Genomic DNA, 19,221 nt, shown 5'->3' on the forward strand with positions numbered 1-19,221 from the left:
TTTTGCTTCTATTGCCTTTGCTTTTAGGGTCAAATCCAAAAACTCACTGCCAAGACCAATGTCAAGAAGCTTTTTCCTTACGTTTTCTTCTAGGAGTCTTATGGCTTCAGATTTTATGATTAAGTTATTAATCCATTTTGACTTAATTTTTTTGAGTGGTATATGATAGGCGTCCAGTTTCATTTTTTTCGTGTGGCTGTCAGTTTTCCCAACACCGTTTATTGAAGAGACTATCTATTCCCCACTGAGTATTCTTGGCTCCCTTGTTAAATATTAGTTGATCATATATGCATAGGTTTATTTCTCGGCTCTCTGTTCTGTTCCATTGCTCTATGTATCTGTTTTATGCCAATACCATACTGTCTTAATCACTACAGCTTTCTAATATAGTTTGAAATCAGGACGTGTGATGCCTCCAGCTTTGTTCCTCTTTTTCAATATTGCTTTAAATTTTAAAGCTACTACAATTAAAATAATGCTATATTTGTATAGAATAGATATATTATTGGAACAGAATAGAGTCTAAAAACATATATGCCTATATGAAAACTTGGCATATGATGGATTAGTATAAAGAGTTAACTGTCCAATGAATTATGAAGAGACCAATGAATTTCCATATGGAACTAAAATTATGTCTCTACCTCACAGCAAATTCAAATATATCCAGATGAATTAAAGACCAAAACACAAAGAACAGCACTTTAATTCTCACAAGAAAATATAAGAAAATGTCTTTATGGCATCATGAAGGAAACCATTAAGGAAAAGTTGGATAAATTTGAGTACAACTGCAATTAATACTTGCACTAAATGAAATATGACTTTTTTTTTTATTACCAGGAGACCAGAAATACACAGAAGATGTTTGCAGAGTGTAGAAGACTAGTATTCAGAATATGTGTTTAAAAATCTGTAAATGGGGGAGGAAAGCCCCAAAGAATCCAATACAAAAACAGGCAAAAGATATGGATAGGCAATTAAGTATATTTGTAATGCTTTTATTATTTTAAACATTAATATTCACCATGAATATTTTGGGAAATGCAAATTAAAACACTTTCCATGTTCAGAATATAGAAGTAAAAAAGCAAAGTCCGTCCTCTAATGGCCATTATATTTTAATGTGTGATGGTGAGAGTTTGGTTGTGTTTGTGTGTGTGTGTGTGTATGTGCATGCGTGTGTGTGGAGGTGTTAAAGAAATAAAATTAGAGATAGCACAGTAATAAGTGCTACGAAGTCATTAAAACAGAATAATGTGATAATGTGACTGCAATGAGAGCTTGGGAGACTGGGTGATAACACAGAACATTTGTTCTGAAACTTGAATAAGAAAGTAATCAGCCTTTCAAACAAAGAGGTTTGAGAGCATTCATATACCACGCTTATCACTTTGAACTAATATATACTATCAATATACCAAGTAAATTAGACTACCTCACCATAATACATTTTCATTAAAAATAACTATATTTATGAATCCTAGCAAATATTACGCATGCTATTGTTGTACGGTTTTGTTTTTTATCCAAGTTTTAAATCTGTTCCAAATATATTATAAAGGAAAGAAATATAAACATGATACTTCCAGAAAAGACACAGAATTTCAATATATTTTTCCACATAAAATTCACATGTGATAGTTGTGTTAATTTAAAAAAATCTTTAAGTAACTATTCTAGGGGAAATTATCATGTAAAATCTAGTAAAGAAACTATTATAAAATGTATTTTTTATAGCCAAAATAAGCTTGGACAAAACAAACATGTACCTGAACATAATGCCGAAGAACATAGAGAATTTCCCCATTTTGAGCTTTTTCAGACAACACTGTGTGAAATTTACGAAATGCTCTGGTACCCACTTCTGCATAGAGGATAATCACTGGTAAGTTCTCTTTGTTTGTAGGAAATTTGTGGTCTCCTTTAAACAGATAAGGTCTGGGCCTAAAATGAAAACAAAACACAAACAAGAACTGACAGTACAGAGCATATGAGAAACATATCATGAAACTTTATAACTTCTACTTATCAAACTTATAGGAATGTATGTATATGAATTTGTGTGTCTCTGTGTGTGTGTGTATACACACACACACACACACACACACACACACACATAAAATCACAGAAAAAGAATTTAGATTTCCTGTGGTGACTTTGTGCACAGAACTTCTGAATGACAGAAAAGAAAAAATAAATTTGGTTAGCCCAACACTGAATATTAAAAATATTTTATTTTCAACCAATGTTTGCTATCTTTAAAAATAAAATATAAATGGCAACATATTTTTCAATGAAATAAAATTTATATTTTCTTCAATTAGAAGAATATAACCTTTCATTATAGCTCACATTCCCTGAAAATGGGCTCCAAATCTTTAAAAAACAAAATAAAGGTACTATGTCATGCAAAGATTATCAGTTGTTAATATGAATAACAGCTCATTAAATCCCGAAGGATAATCAAACCAACAGAGCAGTCCTATGGTCTGGCCCTACCATCATAAACAGACTTTGACATCTTATTTTCCAGGCACTATGCAAGATTCTTTATACATATTAGTAAATTCTATCTTCACAATGAAATTAATATTAGTATTAAAGATAAATGTTTTCAAATGTTGGTAATTGGAAAGGCTGCAAATGCTATTAGATAAATCTTGAGGTTGAATATAAAAGAAAAAAATTAGAAGAAATGAAACAGATTTTCCAGAGACAAAGATAAAGGCTAATATAACATTTGTTCATGAGTCTGTAATGGTGAGTGCCTTCTTATACCCTAAAAACACATATCTTTCAAAGTCTGCTTTTTTAATTAATTCAGGAATCACATGGATATATCATAGGTAATAAAAAATTATACTACATGTATGGAGAATTACTCCGTAAGAGGGAAAACAGCTTTTAAAAATCGACTAGATTACATTTAAAAATAGAAAATTACATTTCTTGAATTGACTAAGATTATAAAGGGAAATCATACAAATTAGCATTAGTGAAAATGTTAGAAATGGAGTATGAAACATAACCAGCTTTTTGAAGAAAAATTTTGAAATATGTACCAATTTTAAGTGCATACACTTATTTACCTTGTGATTATAGTTCTAGAAATGTATCTAAGATAATATCAAGATAACAGTATAACGATACATGTACATAAAAAATATATGTACTTTCAACCAGATATTGTTTATAATGGAGGAAAAATGTAAAATACCTTATATCTATCACAAGGGGTGGGATAATTAAATGTACTTGTTCATTTAATCACAGTATCATTCATTTGATAAATATCTGAGCATCTACTATGTGTCAGGTGGAAATACAATACTATATAAATGGGTCCTGCTCCACAATGACAAAGCATAGACCTATATTTATATTTATTTATATGCAAGACATGTAGGGATGTATAATTCAGTGGGGGAAGGTTCTAAGACATCCTTTATAGTACAATCCCATGTAGGTTTAAAAAAAAAGAATATCTCTGCATGTGAATATATGTATTTAAAAAGAAAAAAACGTACCCAACTTAACAAAATTATGGGTCATTTTCCCTTTCTACATTGTATTTTTTCTTAAGAATTTGAATCTTTTTAATAATGACCACATATAATTTTTTTAACTTTTAAAATGCAGCTTTTGTAAATCAACTATACTCCAGTAAAATTTGTTTTTAAAGTAAAAATTTTAAAAAAATGCAGCTTTCCATTTTGGACAAAAAAAGGAGGGTAACACAGATTTGTAGTGGCATTTGGAGAGCAGACCTTAATGCTACATTTCCCAGAATCTCCAATGATATTTTCGAAGACACAGAAAAAAACAAAAACTCTTAATGAAGCTGAAAACTAATAATAACTTTATACTGTAATTTGGGAGTAAAACCCAGTAATTATAAAATCTACGCCATTTAACTTAGAATCATAACTGATGTCTTCCTACTTAAAACATAATACACCTTACCACTTGAAATACAACAATGTACTAGCCAAAAAGAAAGACAGTGTAATTCTTTTTCTCTCTACTTCCTGTTCCATGGTTCAAAGATCCATGGTCTGAATCTGCCCCAAACTTGACAGATATTACACTAAAATGTCATTTATTTATTTGGGAGAAAGTGACAGCAATTGTCACCGTCCTAAATGAGTATAACTTTCTCTCCTCCCTTGCCCCCAACAAGGAAATAAAAGGAGTTTTTTAGGAAACTGGGACAAGAATACCATATAGTAAAGAAAGATAACTTTGATGCCCTAAATGTGTTATGATTAAAAGAAAAAGAAAAAAACACGTTCCTAACTCAACCAAAGGAAAAATAAGAAACAATATGAATGCAAATGGTAATACATTAGAAAAAAAAAGTATAATAAGTGTATCCGTTATTTCTTTAAAAAATATTAAATCTAATCTGGAAAAACTGAAAGAAAATGAAAACTGAAGAAAACTTAGGAATGAAAAACATCTACAGAGAGGGAAAAAATTAAAATGTTCCTATTTGTGTGTGTGTGTGTGTGTGTGTGTGTATATATACATATAAAAGACACTATATATATCTATGTATACCCATTTAGCTTCTGTCAGGTTAGGGAATCGATTTTACCCCGCTTACAAGCTAGTAAGTTTGCCTTTTGTTGTTTCATGGATCCTAGGAGAAGACAAACTCTTAGGTCAAAAACAAAGAACTTCACTACTTTTGGCACATAAGCGGCATGAGCATTATTTAGCACGTTTGCATCAGTTCCCTGTGGCCCCCGCAATCCATTAGGGTGGAAATGGACCCGCAAGAATGCTCAGCTGTACGCATCACAGCTAAGAAGCACTGAGTGCGGGGAGCCCCTCATCCTGTAAGAAGCAGTAAACAACCTGCCGTTTGTCCCAGAGGCAGACATTAACTCATCCCTCAAAGTCACTTGCCCCACACAGCCCTGAGAAATGGCCTGGGCACGGACCATTCAAGTCTACACAGTCTCATCATACCCAGAAAGACACTCGGGGCTATGGCAGAGTGCCCCCCCCCCTCAATAATAAGAAAGCAACCCCTACCCGCAATGGAAACATTCTGTGCCTGCTTTCTAGAAATACAAACATTTAATCCCAAAATGGCACGTGTCACTCCAGTTCCAAAAGCGTTAAACTTGCCCCAGGTAGCTGCAGCGTCAAGCACCACGATGGGGCCTAACCCCAGGCTGCTCAGGAGGTGGAAGCGCATATATACATTTGTATCATTCAGATTAAAAGAAGGCTGTCCAGCCTACGTGTTTACACGTGAATTGGGGGGAGGGAGGAATCTACGCTTAGGAGCTGCCACTGATGGGAGTCGGGCGCAAGTCAGACCCGGGACTGACCATGTTCACACAGCATGTAGAGGAATGACACACCCCACAGCCGGACAGACTGTCAGCCACAGCTGCTGGCCGACTCAGGCAGACTGTATGACTATCTTGACAGGCTGCTGTGCTGGATCCAGGATCAAAGAAAACAATGTTTCCCCTCCCCACACCTTCAGAGCCTAAGGTCAGGCGCTAGACTTGCAGTTCCACCTACCTCAGTAGCCAGGAAATCAATGTGTCCCATCCCAATACCTACAATTTCACCTATTTTCGAATCATCCTCTATTATACCCACACCTTTCATCTGGAAGAATCAGGTTCAGTCAAGTGAGATAAGAGCATTTTTAGGAAACTTACAAAGACCCACTACAGGCCTCCAGCGAGGCCCCTGTGGTCACTGTAGAAAGACTTGGTGAGCAGTGGACTCAAGCAACAGGTTATCTTCATGATTTAGGACCACAGCTTTCCAACGAAACACCCAGGGGGCTAGACCAAAATTAGAGTTTCAGTTCTTCAAGCCCCTTCTGGCTGGCCTACCACATGCAGGCCACACCAACCAGGATGATCTGAGGCTGCTGCGGACCGAAGGACAGCAATGGTCACGGGAGAATCCTGAACAAATCCATACAACCTCCTACCTCTTTCATCCTAACCATTTCACAGGAGGTGCCCAAGAGGTGGAACCTTCCCGAGCATGGTCACATCCGGCGATCAAACGGCCTTACTGAAGTCTATGGATCAGAGGGTGAGAGGGGTAGAGTCAAAACTTTTCGAATTACTTTTTGAGGAGGCCATTCTCGTATGCTCAGAAACCAGATGCCTGTAGGTGGTAGAGAATGTGGAATGTTCAGTGAACACTTTTGACCACTGACCTAGTGTTGGTGGCCTCTGTGAGATAAGGTGCATAGCTGTCAGACTACAGATGATCTGGAAAGCCAGGAAAATAACAGTTTAGGTTCAAGGGCTACAGTGGCGCGGCCAGAGTTGGCTGATCGGACTTAAGTAGCAAAACCGTAACGTAAAGAAGTCTCAACAGGGACGGGGCCCCAAAGGTAGCAGCACCAAGAGCAGGGTCAAACGTCTGGCATAGTCAGTTTGCCAGAAGCAGGCGGTGGCCCAGTGCAATGCGGACGCCTTTACCACAAGACAAAGAAACCACCTCTGGGCAGAAGTCACAGTCAGGTATGCTGTGGTAGATCTTACATCAGAAGCATGCAGTCCTTCATCGTGCTCCTGTCTCTAATGGGGCATCTTCCACGCGATGGTGGAGCCAGGTAGCAACGGCAAGCAATTTGGATGCTGCAGTCTTGACATGCAGCTCCACTCCACTCAGACTCACTGGATAATGGGTGTGGTCTGGGTGTGGCTACAGAAGTAACCCAGACTGTCAGGTGGGCAGGTGCAGTCTACTCTCACAGTGTACAGCCCCGAAGAGTGCTGCCTCTAATCTGGAAGTCTTCAGGTGTCAGACCAGATAGGCAGGCCTCTGGCAACAGCCCAGGGGTCAGTATAAACGCGGCGAGCTTCATTAAGGAGTCGGGGATTCGCCAGGGATAAGAGGACTGCCTCAGATTCTGCCCACTGAATGGACTGACCACATCTGCTTTTGGTTTCTCACAGCTGAAGCCTGGACGAACTGCAACGGCAGCCCTAAGCCACCACCAGGCTGCAACTTAGCTGAGTGTATCAGTAACTTGATCCAGGCATGAAAGGAGACAATTGCGAACTGAGGGCCCCACCGAGTCAGAAATTTTACTTCAGGTAAAGGAATGGGGCACTGGGTTTGTCCCAAAGGGGAACTGCCGCCAGCCACTTCATCATGTAACCCTAAGATCACACAGGTTTAGGTAACTCTTGAATATACTATTTCCACTTGACCAGAGAGACTCGCTGACTCCCTTCCACCCTCTCAGTCACTGAAGCCTAGTTGACCTGTGCCAAAATGTAAACATCAGGTAGTAGGGTCACAAGACTGCCTGAGTCAGGGGTTCAGTTTCAAGTAAAGCTCAGCAATTTTAAGTTTCTCTTTTTAAAAACGGGTGTACTTGATGGCTGAGTCAGGCAGGTGGCGTCACTGTACTTGGAAACTACCTCTCTGGGCATTCAAGCAGCCATTCAGTCTGTGGCTAAAGTTGTGATTTCCCCCTTCTCCTCCTGGGATTCTATGTTGAGTCTGCTGGACCACCTGGGAGTAGATAGTATATATGTAGCCTCCCAGTGAGAGCATCTCGCTTTAGACTCCATGAGCATTCACAGCATTCAAAGTATAAACACATACAATATTAATACCAGTTATAGATTTAGATGTGGGAGCCAAAACAATAAAAGTACAATGAATTGGTCGAGAGATCATTTTAATTCCCTTTCCCATTATGAGCACCTTCCAAAGCCCACCAATTGAGGTTAGATGCCTTTTCCTGTAGGAACAAAGATCAAAAAGTCCTGCGTGAGGAGCTCCAGTAGCAGTTATCAGAAGAACGGCTATCAGCCAGCCAGGAGCCCAGGGAGTGCAGAGTGGCAGGGAAAGGGCAGCAGTAGGAAAGAAATCCAGGTGTCGAGCTTTCGTCTCCCCAACCCGGGGGCCTTTGTCCTTCCTCCTTCAGAAAGCCATGGGTCTGTCAACATCCCACTCGTTTCTAAAACTGTCAAGAACTATAAAAGGTCTAAGGCTTGGTTTTAGCCTACTTACAAAGTAATAAGTTAGGCTTCTGTCATTTTATGGATTCTGGCAGAAGACCTGAGACTCCTGGGTCAAAGAGAAAGGACTTTTATTGCTCAAAGCACAGCAAGCAGCATGAGCATGATACTTGCGCCCCAAGTTCCACAAGGCGGGCTGTGGGACAAAATATGGAGCTAAGTGGATACTACACAGTGGGGGTACGTTGCAGCTGAGGATCACTGTACTTGGGGAACCACAGTTTTATAACAAGCAGTAAACAAGTTCGTTCTTCTGTCCAGAAGGAAACGTCACCTAGTTCCTCAAGGCTGCTCACTACAAACACAACCCTGAGAAGTGGTTCAGGTATAGAGCAGTTCAGGTCTTGCATTTTTTACTGGTCAGACCAGGCAAGAACATGCAAGAACTCACAGAGTCCATGGCAGGTTGCTCTCCCAAACGGCTTGATGTTAACCTTTTTTTAATCTTAATTTTAGATTAAATATCCAAATATTAAATATTTAACTTTAATATTAGTTTCTCTAAGAAAATTATAACATCAGACATCAGATGCCAGAAAACAGTAACAATAATAAAAACTTTAAAAGTTACCAGACTTCCCTGTTGGCACAGTGGTTAAGAATCCACCTGCCAACACAGGGGACGCGAGTTCGATCCCTGGTCCGGGAAGATCACAAATGCCGCGGAGCAACTAAGCCTGTGTGCCACAACTACTGAGGCTGTGCACTAGAGCCTGCAAGCCACAACTATTGAGCCCACGTGCCACAACTACTGAAGCCTGCGTGCCTAGAGCCCGTGCTCTGCAACAAGAGAAGCCACCGCATCGCAACTACAGAAAGCCTGTGCTCAGCTACGAATGCCCAATGCAGCCAAAAATAAATAAATAAATAAAAATAAAGTTATCGAAGTTAACTTTAAAAAAGGCACTAGGGGCTTCCCTGGTGGCACAGTGGTTGAGAGTCCGCCTGCCGATGCAGGGGACACGGGTTCGTGCCCCGGTCCGGGAGGATCCCACATGCCGCGGAGCGGCTGGGCCCGTGAGCCGTGGCCGCTGAGCCCGCGCGTCCGGAGCCTGTGCTCCGCAATGGGAGGGGCCACAACAGTAAGAAACCCGCGTACCGCAAAAACAACAACAAACAAAACAAACAAACAAAAAAATGCACTAGGAAAAGAAAAACACATTAGGGCTGACAATTTCATAGTCTATTAATGCTTTAGAGGAATAGGTAATTGCTATGCTACACCAATTCTTATAGAATAACATGGTTGCCTAATTCACTATATGAAGCTAGAATAACATTAAAAAATGGCATAAATAGTTTAAATAATAGCTAATCTCAAAGTAGAAAAATGAATCTTAATAAAGGTATAAGCAATCTCACTTCAACAAAAATTAAGATAATCCCACACCATTAACAACTAGTTCTCCCTAGAAATGAAAAGGTATAATAGTTTAAAATATATTACCATAATACACAGTATGTCCAAAGAGAAAAACTTTGAATTAATCTTAATAGATGAAAAACAACTGATAAAACAAAAGTTATTTCTGATTTTAAAAACACAGTAAATTATAAAACTTTAAAGTTTTAAAAGAAGGAATGAACAGAAAACGTACTATGTTATCTGTTGAGAGATTCGACATAATAAACATTAAAGTTCTTTTAAAATTAACTAATAGGTTTAATATAATTCTAATTAAAACCCAACCAAGGCTTTTTCGGGAGGCAATTTGGTAGGAGAAAAAGGACTCTAACGTTAGTTTGAAAGCATCAACAAGCGCAAAGAGCTAAGAAATTCTGGAGGAAAAAAAAAAGCAGCAATGAAGAGGAAACTGTCCTGTGAGATATAGCAATTATAAAGCAACAAATACTAACAACATGGTACTGTTACAAGAAACATAACAGTATAGAACAAAGTTATAAAATAGACCATAATATAAATATAGTGAATATAATAATTGACTAGCCACCCGAGGGGAAAAAGATCTGACTGGATCCTTGCCTTCCTAAGAAAATAAATTATAGATAGTTTAAAAGTTTACGGTAAAACAAAAACTTTAAGAAAGCTACTGGGAAATATTAGTAAAATCTCTCACTCAGGTTTGGGGAAAACTGTAAGTATAAAAACATACATACATAAAGGACAAATATGGCTACATAAAAATAAAAGCTTCTCTATATTAAAATTAATATAAATATAAATATTAGAAAAAGGTTCTGACAAATAAAAAGTTACTGTTTAATATATAAAGAACTCTTTCATTAGAGAAACAACTTTAATACTTCTTAAACTATAAACAATCAGGCAGTAAAACATATACTGGCAGGCATTACTCTGTAAAAATCACTACTAAATTAATAATCTCCTTCCTACTTCTCATATTCATTTGTATTAAATACTTGGAAGAAGAAAAAGGTTTTGAATAATGCATTATAAAAAAGCAATTCTAGGGCTTCCCTGGTGGCACAGCGGTTGAGAGTCCGCCTGCCGATGCCGGGGACGCGGGTTCGTGCCCCGGTCCGGGAGGATCCCACGTGCCGCGGAGCGGCTGGGCCCGTGAGCCATGGCTGCTGGGCCTGCGCGTCTGGAGCCTGCGCTCTGCAACGGGAGAGGCCACGGCAGTAAGAGGCCCGCGTACCGCAAAAAAAAAAATAAATAAATAAAAAATATATATTAAAAAAAAAAAAAGCAATTCTATACGACTGTTTTAGTTATTAATTTTTTACTCCCAAGGTACATATTCAGTTTATATTTAAAGAGATATAGCTTAGATAAATCACAGCTTTGTATGTTTACAGGCATATCTCATTTTATTGTGCTTTGCTTTATTGTGCTTCACAGATATTTCATTTCTAACACATTGAAGATTTTTGGCAATGGTGTCCAGCAAGTCTATCGTCACCATTTTTCCAACAGCATTTGCTCACTTCCTGTCTCTGTGTCACATTTTTGTAATTCTTGCAATATTTCACACTCTCCACCAGCAAAAAGATTAAGACTCACTGAAGGCTCAGATGATGGTTAGCAGTTTTTAGCAATAAAGTATTTTAAAATTAAAGTATACACTTTTTTAGACATAATGCTATTGGGCACTCAACAGACTACTGTATAGTGTAGACATAACTTTTACATGCACTGGCATACCAAAAAATTTGTGTGAGTTATTGCAGCATTCACTTTATTGAGGTGGTCTGGAAGTGAACCCACAATATCTTTGAGGTCTGCCTGTATTTGGAGAAAGAACTTATGTTACATAAAATATATCTCTCATATATCTTACAGTATTTTGGTATTCTAAAATCAAAAGCTAATCAATATAGAATATTGAAAGTACTTATATACTTTAGAGAAGGACTTAGACATATTGAGAGCACATTCTTTAATATACAATGTCTTGGAATATTAAAATTTTTTATTATAAGAAGTTTCTATTTCACCCCTCATCTTTTTTTATAAACCACTTCTTTCACTATAGCCGATGATTAATTTACCTTGAAGTAGCCTTCTTCAGCAGCTTTTTAATCTCATTAACTTTACACGTGTGTTTCTCATGGATAACCACAAATGCATCACAGCCATCTGGTGGAGGCTCATCAGCTGCAATCTAAGATTCCAAAGACGACACTTAGCTACAGTAGTTGATAATTACAATATCATTTTTAAAACGCACACATTACTTTGATTAAAATAGCTTACCAACTACTGTTAAGTTATTGCTCTAATTAAAGTAAAAATACATAGACAGAATCAAACGTTTTAACAAAATCAACTGTATAGTAGGAAAACATGCTTTGAAATTGTTGAAAACATCCCATTAAATTAAAATTGTCACTACAGTTCACTTCATTCGTGATTAGTCTTCGTAACTGCCTTATCCCAAATAACTACAAAATTACCTAAAATACTCAGCTATACTATAATCAATGGTAACAATGAAAATATAATCGATGATAGGCTATGGAACCAGGCATTACGAGTTTGGAGATCTTTAGCTAAAGATATTCACATTAAGATAGATGTATGTACATTGCTAGCATGCTGCTCTGTCAAATATAGTTTGGGTTGTTTTTTTCTTTTTTTTCTTTTTTTTTTTTTTGCAGTACGCGGGTCTCTCACTGTTGTGGCCTCTCCCGTTGCGGAGCACAGGCTCTGGACGCGCAGGCTCAGCGGCCATGGCTCATGGGTGCGCGGCATGTGGGATCTTCCCAGACCGGGGCACGAACCCGTGTCCCCTCCATCGGCAGGCGGACCCTCAACCACTGCGCCACCAGGGAAGCCCTAGTGTGGGTATTTTTACATACCTGTTGAAACATCTGAATAGTTGGAGAGTATGCCCTTATAGAGAAAGCAAACTTTAAGAGATTGATATGTAAATTGTCTAAAAACTGTCCAGCTTTCCTCAGGATTAAGTTGTAGTAAGAATAATCTGATTCTACAAAAAGAATTCAAAAGAAAAGGATGTTAGTATTTTGTATTCAAAACACTGGCACATCTCTCACTGTTTAGCCAATTAAATTGATGTCATATTTTAAGTTTGGAATAGAAGATGTTAGAGCAAAAGGGAAAATCAAGATCTCCAGTTTATTATTCATTTTTATCTTCCACTGAAGTCCAGGAAATCAATACAAGTCCAGATGAAAATAATCTTGCCATTAAAATCTATTTGGAAGATGCCAACATAGACCAATTCACTCCAAGGTTGTAGAGTTATAATACATAGATAAGATATAGGCCCTACTTACAATTTAAGAGGAGACTAAGAATAGCAAAGGACTCTATACCATCTGTAGATCAATTCTCAAACAGTAACTAAAAATTATTTGTATAATTATTTGTTTAATGCTGTCCTTCCCATTAAGCTATAAACTGTTAAGGCAAGAATCTTTTCTAGCTTTTCAATTATACCTTTCTACTCTTGGCACACAAAACAGGCATCTAATACATTTCTGGAATTAATATTTAAGAAGTGAATAGACCTCTTCATTCTAGGCCAATAATACTTTCTTAATCCAATAATTTCAAAGAGTCATCATATGAGAGTAGCTGTGCTCATTCACTTCTACTTTAACAAACTATAGGTGATTTCCTCAGGAAGTTATGGTGAGTTTCCCCCCAAGAATCAAAAAGTAAAGCAAGACTTGCCTTCAATAGTAAAAGCAACACAAAAGCAATCAGAGAAGAGATGTTATCTTAAAAATGGATCTTAAAAAACACATAATACCTATAGGGTCAACAAAACAGTCAAAATTAATGTAATAATATAACCAAAAAATGACTACATCAGTCAAAAGGACATTGGTTTTACATGAAAACAGAGAAGAGGGTCAACAGAAACAAATGTGAGTAGTGCCTGACCACAGACATCAAAATTTGTCAAGGTCACTGTTAAGGTTGTCTCTAATGTAGTAATGGATATAGGATTCAGGGGTTACAGAAAGCAAACCTATGTATTTTTAGGCTTAACTTGCAAGATAATCATGGATGCATTGGACTATTTTAGCTAATGTTTAAAAATAACTAAATCCATGCTTACCAACTAACCTGCTGATAATGATTTTGCCCTTTCAATTCCTTTCACCTTTCACTTGATTTTTTACCTATTGGCATTTAATATACATAAATCACTCTCATCTTAAAAAAAAAAAAAGCGGCAGCAGTACGTGATGAGTCCCACACGGATTCACCTTATTTGCTTCATCATCAATCTTGAAAGACTTAACAATACTTCTCTCTACTTCCTCAACCTACTGTAGTTTGTATTACGATACCAGTAAAAGTGCTCTCAAAGTCACCACTAAGTTTTCTTTTGTTAAAAGCTTAGTATTTATATGACTTGGTTCTTCTTTAGTATTTGATAATGTCTATCACTTAGCACTTAACATTCCCTGGCTTTCATGACATCCCACTTTCTAGGTTTTCACCCACCTCCACTGGTCCTCCCCCGTCTCTACTGCATGTTCTTCCTCTGGTTCTCTCTTAAATACTGGTGTTCTTTATTTTCTTCTCATTCTATCTCTTTTCCCTATAACTGCAATTACCTTCTTGATGTTGATAACTCCCAAATTCTACCTTGTAGCTTAGATTTTTTTTTTTTTTTAACCAAAATCTCCCACTTGCATCAGCTTAATGGATATCCTCACTTGGATATTCCACAAGCATTTCAAATGTGACACGTCCAGATGGCAATCTTCCTACCCCAAACCTGGTTCTCAATTATAAGTAACTGAGTTAGAAATGTCATAGCATTTTCTAAAAATCTTTCCATTTAAATATACGAACAACTTTACTTGTGTAGAACCCATTAAAATCTTGAAGGACTTTGAGAATGAGATTTTTATATGCTGAGAACACGGAGAAGGGGAAATAAATAGGGGCTCTGGAGTCAGATAAACCTTGCTTGATATTCTGATTCACCACACAAAACTACAAAGGTTAGCTAATATCATGCCACTTGAATCTTGAGACATCAATAAATATATAACTCTGTGGAAGACCCATACAAAATGATTTAAAAACAGGCAATTCAATGTTTAAAAGGTCTGAATATGCTGGCACATAATGTAAACTGTCCTCACGAAATGGCAGGAAACTAGCACCTGAATTCAAAGAGTTAATGTTCAACTTTTACAATTTTTTTAGGCAAGTAGATCACTGACATTATTTTTCAGTGGAGAGTATTTAGAGGGTCTCATGGAGATTCAACAACCTAGAAAATTACAAGTAACTAAGGATTTTAAGTGTTTCCTCTAGGATAATGTCTTGAAAACAAATTCAGTAAAATCTGATAGCTTGTGTCATATTTAATTCCTCATATATACCATTTCTTCCTACACCTAACAAGGTCAGCAATGAGGCAGCAATATGCACTTGGCTCTCAGCATTATGAACAAGTTCAACAGAATTATAGTTTTGTGTTAGTAATTCTTATTTAATACAATTCATTTTAGGTTCAACCCTGAAACACATACATCTCCTATGCTTAAAGTAGAGTTTAGGTACTCCTGAGCTTATATTCCAACTTGTTGATGACCTGCCACCGGTTTGTCCAGACATGCTGTTTTATTTAGGTATAAAATATGCTGACAAATTCGAGCAACTTAAAGCGTTCAAAATTTATAGGAGTAATTTTCCAGATTGCTTCTCCAACAGAAAATGGCACCAAATAAGGCCATAAAGCATGTACTGAGAACAACAGATTTGGGAAAGGTACACTCAGGATTTTAGGCGAGAGAGCCAGGAAATGTGGTGTTGGATTTTTTAACTCTCATGGAAACCTGACATATTAATCTAGCTTATTTTTACCTCAAATACCAAAATTAAAATTACCAGGACAAATACAAAACAAACGGACAACAATCACCCATTGCTTTACAAATAGACTCCTAAGTGGTCACAGTTTCCACATAATCTATTCCCGTGGTCTCTTCCGCTCCTCTCCTTCCCCTATGACCTCGTTAAATCCTATCATCCAAAACTCAACTCCAGCATTCACCACTGGAAAGGCTGTCCTGCTCTCTCTGAAATGCTGACAGGGGCCTCTTAACGCACTTCCATGTTATACCAATCCCTCCCTATTAAAGTTCTGATCACTAATAATACATGTAGCTGTTCTGATGTCTCCATCATATCATAAGGTCTGGAGAACACAGATCACATTTATTCATCTTTGTATTCTCAGTATCTAAAGCAGTGCATACTGTCTCTCGTGACTCAAATAATGATTAATGAATAATGAAGCTTCTTAGTAAAAGATTTTTCAAAGAGAAAATTACTTGTGTTTGGAAATATTTCAGTTTAAAGTATCATTAAAGGCAAGTCTGCTCCCTTTATCTTAAACCTATCTCATAAAAATCATAAAACTGTTGAACTTCAAAGCCACTTAAGCCCAACAGGCTCTAGTAAATGAACACTTAAAACATTCAAAACCATTGTTCATCTTACATTTACACTCAGGAATAAAATCATAAACTATTTAATCACCGTAGTAAGAAGTTTTCTCTAAGTTAAAAGGCTAAAGAATCCTCTCGAGAGATTCCATGCTATTCCATGCTAATATCATTTATTCTATTCTCTGTAGAGACAGGAAACTAAGCTTTTTTTTTTTAAACCTTTCTTTATAATAACTAGTAATTAACCTTTTAGCCTCTGCCGTGAAAACCTAATTTCAGCATCTGATTTTCCTTAAGAGACACATTAATAAACATTAGTTCATTCTAAAAATATATGTATGTATACATAGATATATACTCTCATACATATTAAAAAAAGTAGGAATAACTAAGTCCATTTTCTAAATAATGAAATGAAAGCACACAGGTTACCTAACTCGATAAGAGCAAGTATTAAAAATCTCTCTGAGAGTTCAGGAGTAAGTGTATTCTGGCAAAAAAACTTTAGCATTACTAGATGCAAAACTAATACTATTTCAAAGAAATCTAGGTAAAAAGAAAACCGTAATTCAACAATTTCTATTTCTGCTTGATTATAATGAAATATCCAAACACTGCTAATCATATGAGTTTTTTTATAACAAAGTATTAGAGCCTTATATTTTTGGAAATGGATGCTTGGAATATTTTCCATTAAAACATTTTTTCAAATTTAATATTCAGACTTACTAACCCGATTAAGCATTTACACTTAAACTTTACCATTAAAAACAATAAACATATCTAATACAGGCACATAAATATTGATACATATCTTGAAAGTTGAAATATGTACATCACCTACCTGTTTGTTTATAAATTGCTAATTCTTGTACAGTTTCCAAAAACTGCCAAAATTTTTCATTACTTTCTTCTGCTATAAATTCACTATTAAAAAAATAAAAGTAATCAGTTAATAGATGGAAATAAAAAATGGTTTCAATACTGTAAACTATATTTTAGAGCCAAATTACAACTTCTGGTAAAAACAAAAACCTCCTCAAATAAAAGTCACTGATTTCCATTTACTATAATGCAAAAAGAGAACAAACTGAGGATTCTTACCTGAGGTATCATTCTTAACTACAAGCGTATAATCATGACTGGAAAAGACTACATGAGAAATTACTTTTGGCTTTTCCTCTTTATTAGCTACAGCTAAAAAATGGATAATTTATTTTGTGTCTCCATGTGAAATGCCACTGAGAAGTATAATTTAATGGCAATAAAAAGAGTGCTATATAAAAGTAAAAAGTTAAAAAATAGACTGCCTATTTTTCAAAACCTGGTTTTATAAACTTTTTTTTTTTTTTTTTTTTTTGCGGTACGTGGGCCTCTCACTGTTGTGGCCTCTCCCGTTGCGGAGCACAGGCTCCGGACGCACAGGCTCAGCGGCCATGGCTCACAGGCCCAGCAGCTCCGCGGCATGTGCCCCCCGGACCGGGGCACGAACCCCTGTCCCCTGCATCGGCAGGCGGATTCTCAACCACTGCGCCACCAGGGAAGCGCTAAACATTTTTTAAAAGTCATATTATCGATTATTTTCATTTAGCTATGTATTTGTGTAGACAATATTTTTATTATTTAAAACAGAAAATATCTTTATCAAAAAATTAACAGAAAATTGGTGTATTGCATTAGGTCTTTGGTCTTGAAGCCCAAAGAAACTTCCATTTATCCACAGAGTGTAAGTAATAAAAAAAAAAAAAATAGCCAAAGCAATATAAAGCCTTTTGGAAATAGTGAAATAAGTGAAAGATTATTCAGTCCTGTATGAAACAAAATGCAAGACAACTAAATCAAGTAGATTTAACTATTTAAACCAGAAGAGACACAACTACCAAACAGACAGTACAGACTCTTTGTTATTGCCCACCTTATCTTTCTTTTTAGCCTCAGTAAACCTAAACTAATGCTTAATATAAACAGGAAGCATTGAGGTCATCCAGACACACGCAGAGTGATAAATTCTTGCGAGTCTGAGAATGTCGCTAAAGGCGGGAAAGGAGGTGAGAAAAACTGATTAATTCATCAACATAAACGTGACAGACATAGGAATTTAAAGCAATAAGCAACTTCAAAGCAACTCTTGCTATTAATGGTGTCCAACTCAATGGCATTAAAACAAACAAACAAACAAAAAGGCTAAAAGCAGAGGAAACTCTGGGGAACACTAAATAGGATGTGACCTGAAAAGGACAAGGATGGTACAAAACCTTGAGAAAAGTAGAGCACAACACTTATTCCCTAATTGACCAAACAACTACTGACACGCTCATTTATTGTGCAATAACAGGTAAAAGACTTCTTCCATATGGCAGAATTTATACATATGAGTAAATATCATCAGATGTCTCAAATTTCATCATGTGAATTATCTAAACTATGTATGAGTGAGGCCCTGTATGATCCATCCAGAAGCAAACTTCTTCTCCATACGTGGACCTGTAGAACTAGAAAATTATATGCTTCCAAAATGCAATGGTGAGATAGGTGTTCCAAATTCCAAAGATAGACATTCCAATCCCCAAAGGGAGAAATTAAAAAGTAAAGGAGTCATCAATCCCAAGCAAGTTCAAATTGCAGCACAAGATTCTGTTAGGTTTTTAAGACTTGAGCATAACTCTCCGTGGCTTATTGCTCCACCCTCTGTGCTGCCTGCCATGGCTTTGCCCTCAGTGTCATTCTCCCTTTTTCTTGAAGTGTAGCACACATTTGCGGCCATGTGGTTTTAGCAGCCAACTTCCTGCCTGTAGAATTTTGGAAGTCTGGCAGCCTTCTCTCATTTCATCCTGTCTCTGTCCCTTTTGATCCAAGCAGGCAGTGTTTCTGTTGATGCAACAATCAAAATCCTTGGGGTTCTCCTACGTATCTCACCAGGGTCATGCCATTACACAAGGATCCTCCCCAGATCCTTCTCCTGGATAAGCCCCTCTTTATTCCTGGCATCTGCAGAGATAGCTGAGTGGATCCACAAGTCGCACACCTAATCTATACAACAAAAGATATCCAGCCACACATTTGGCCTTCTTTACAGAGCATGCATTCCCAACACCCAGTTTCCTAATTTTAGCATCCTTTGCAATCTGGATAGGCTGAGAGCCTCCCAAATTACCAAAGGCTGCTTCCTTTTTCCTTAACAGGTCCTTTTTCAATTTCTCTCTTTCCTCTTGCATTTTACAGCAACAAGGAGAAACCAGATGATACTTTGCTTGGAAATCCTCTTAACTATCCAAGTTCATCACTTACATGTTCTGTTTTCCACACCAATTCAGCCAGATTT

At 37.0% G+C, this 19,221-nt stretch overlaps 1 protein-coding gene across 2 annotated transcripts in view; it reads right to left on the reverse strand.

Annotated features, from left to right (window-relative positions):
- The window catches only part of UGGT2 (UDP-glucose glycoprotein glucosyltransferase 2), a 165,891-nt gene that overhangs the window by 141,418 nt on the left and 5,252 nt on the right, over positions 1–19,221 (reverse strand). For both annotated transcript variants that reach the window (XM_059041564.2, XM_067016652.1), the window contains exons 2-5: positions 16,744–16,826; positions 12,312–12,442; positions 11,502–11,614; positions 1,773–1,947 (exon numbers count right to left, since the gene is read on the reverse strand). In XM_059041564.2, coding sequence (XP_058897547.1) covers positions 1,773–1,947; positions 11,502–11,614; positions 12,312–12,442; positions 16,744–16,826 — 502 coding nt within the window. The remainder of the gene's footprint in view (positions 1–1,772; positions 1,948–11,501; positions 11,615–12,311; positions 12,443–16,743; positions 16,827–19,221) is intronic.

The sequence above is a fragment of the Kogia breviceps genome, chromosome 16 (assembly GCF_026419965.1).
Source record: "Kogia breviceps isolate mKogBre1 chromosome 16, mKogBre1 haplotype 1, whole genome shotgun sequence".
Taxonomy (NCBI): domain Eukaryota; kingdom Metazoa; phylum Chordata; class Mammalia; order Artiodactyla; family Physeteridae; genus Kogia; species Kogia breviceps.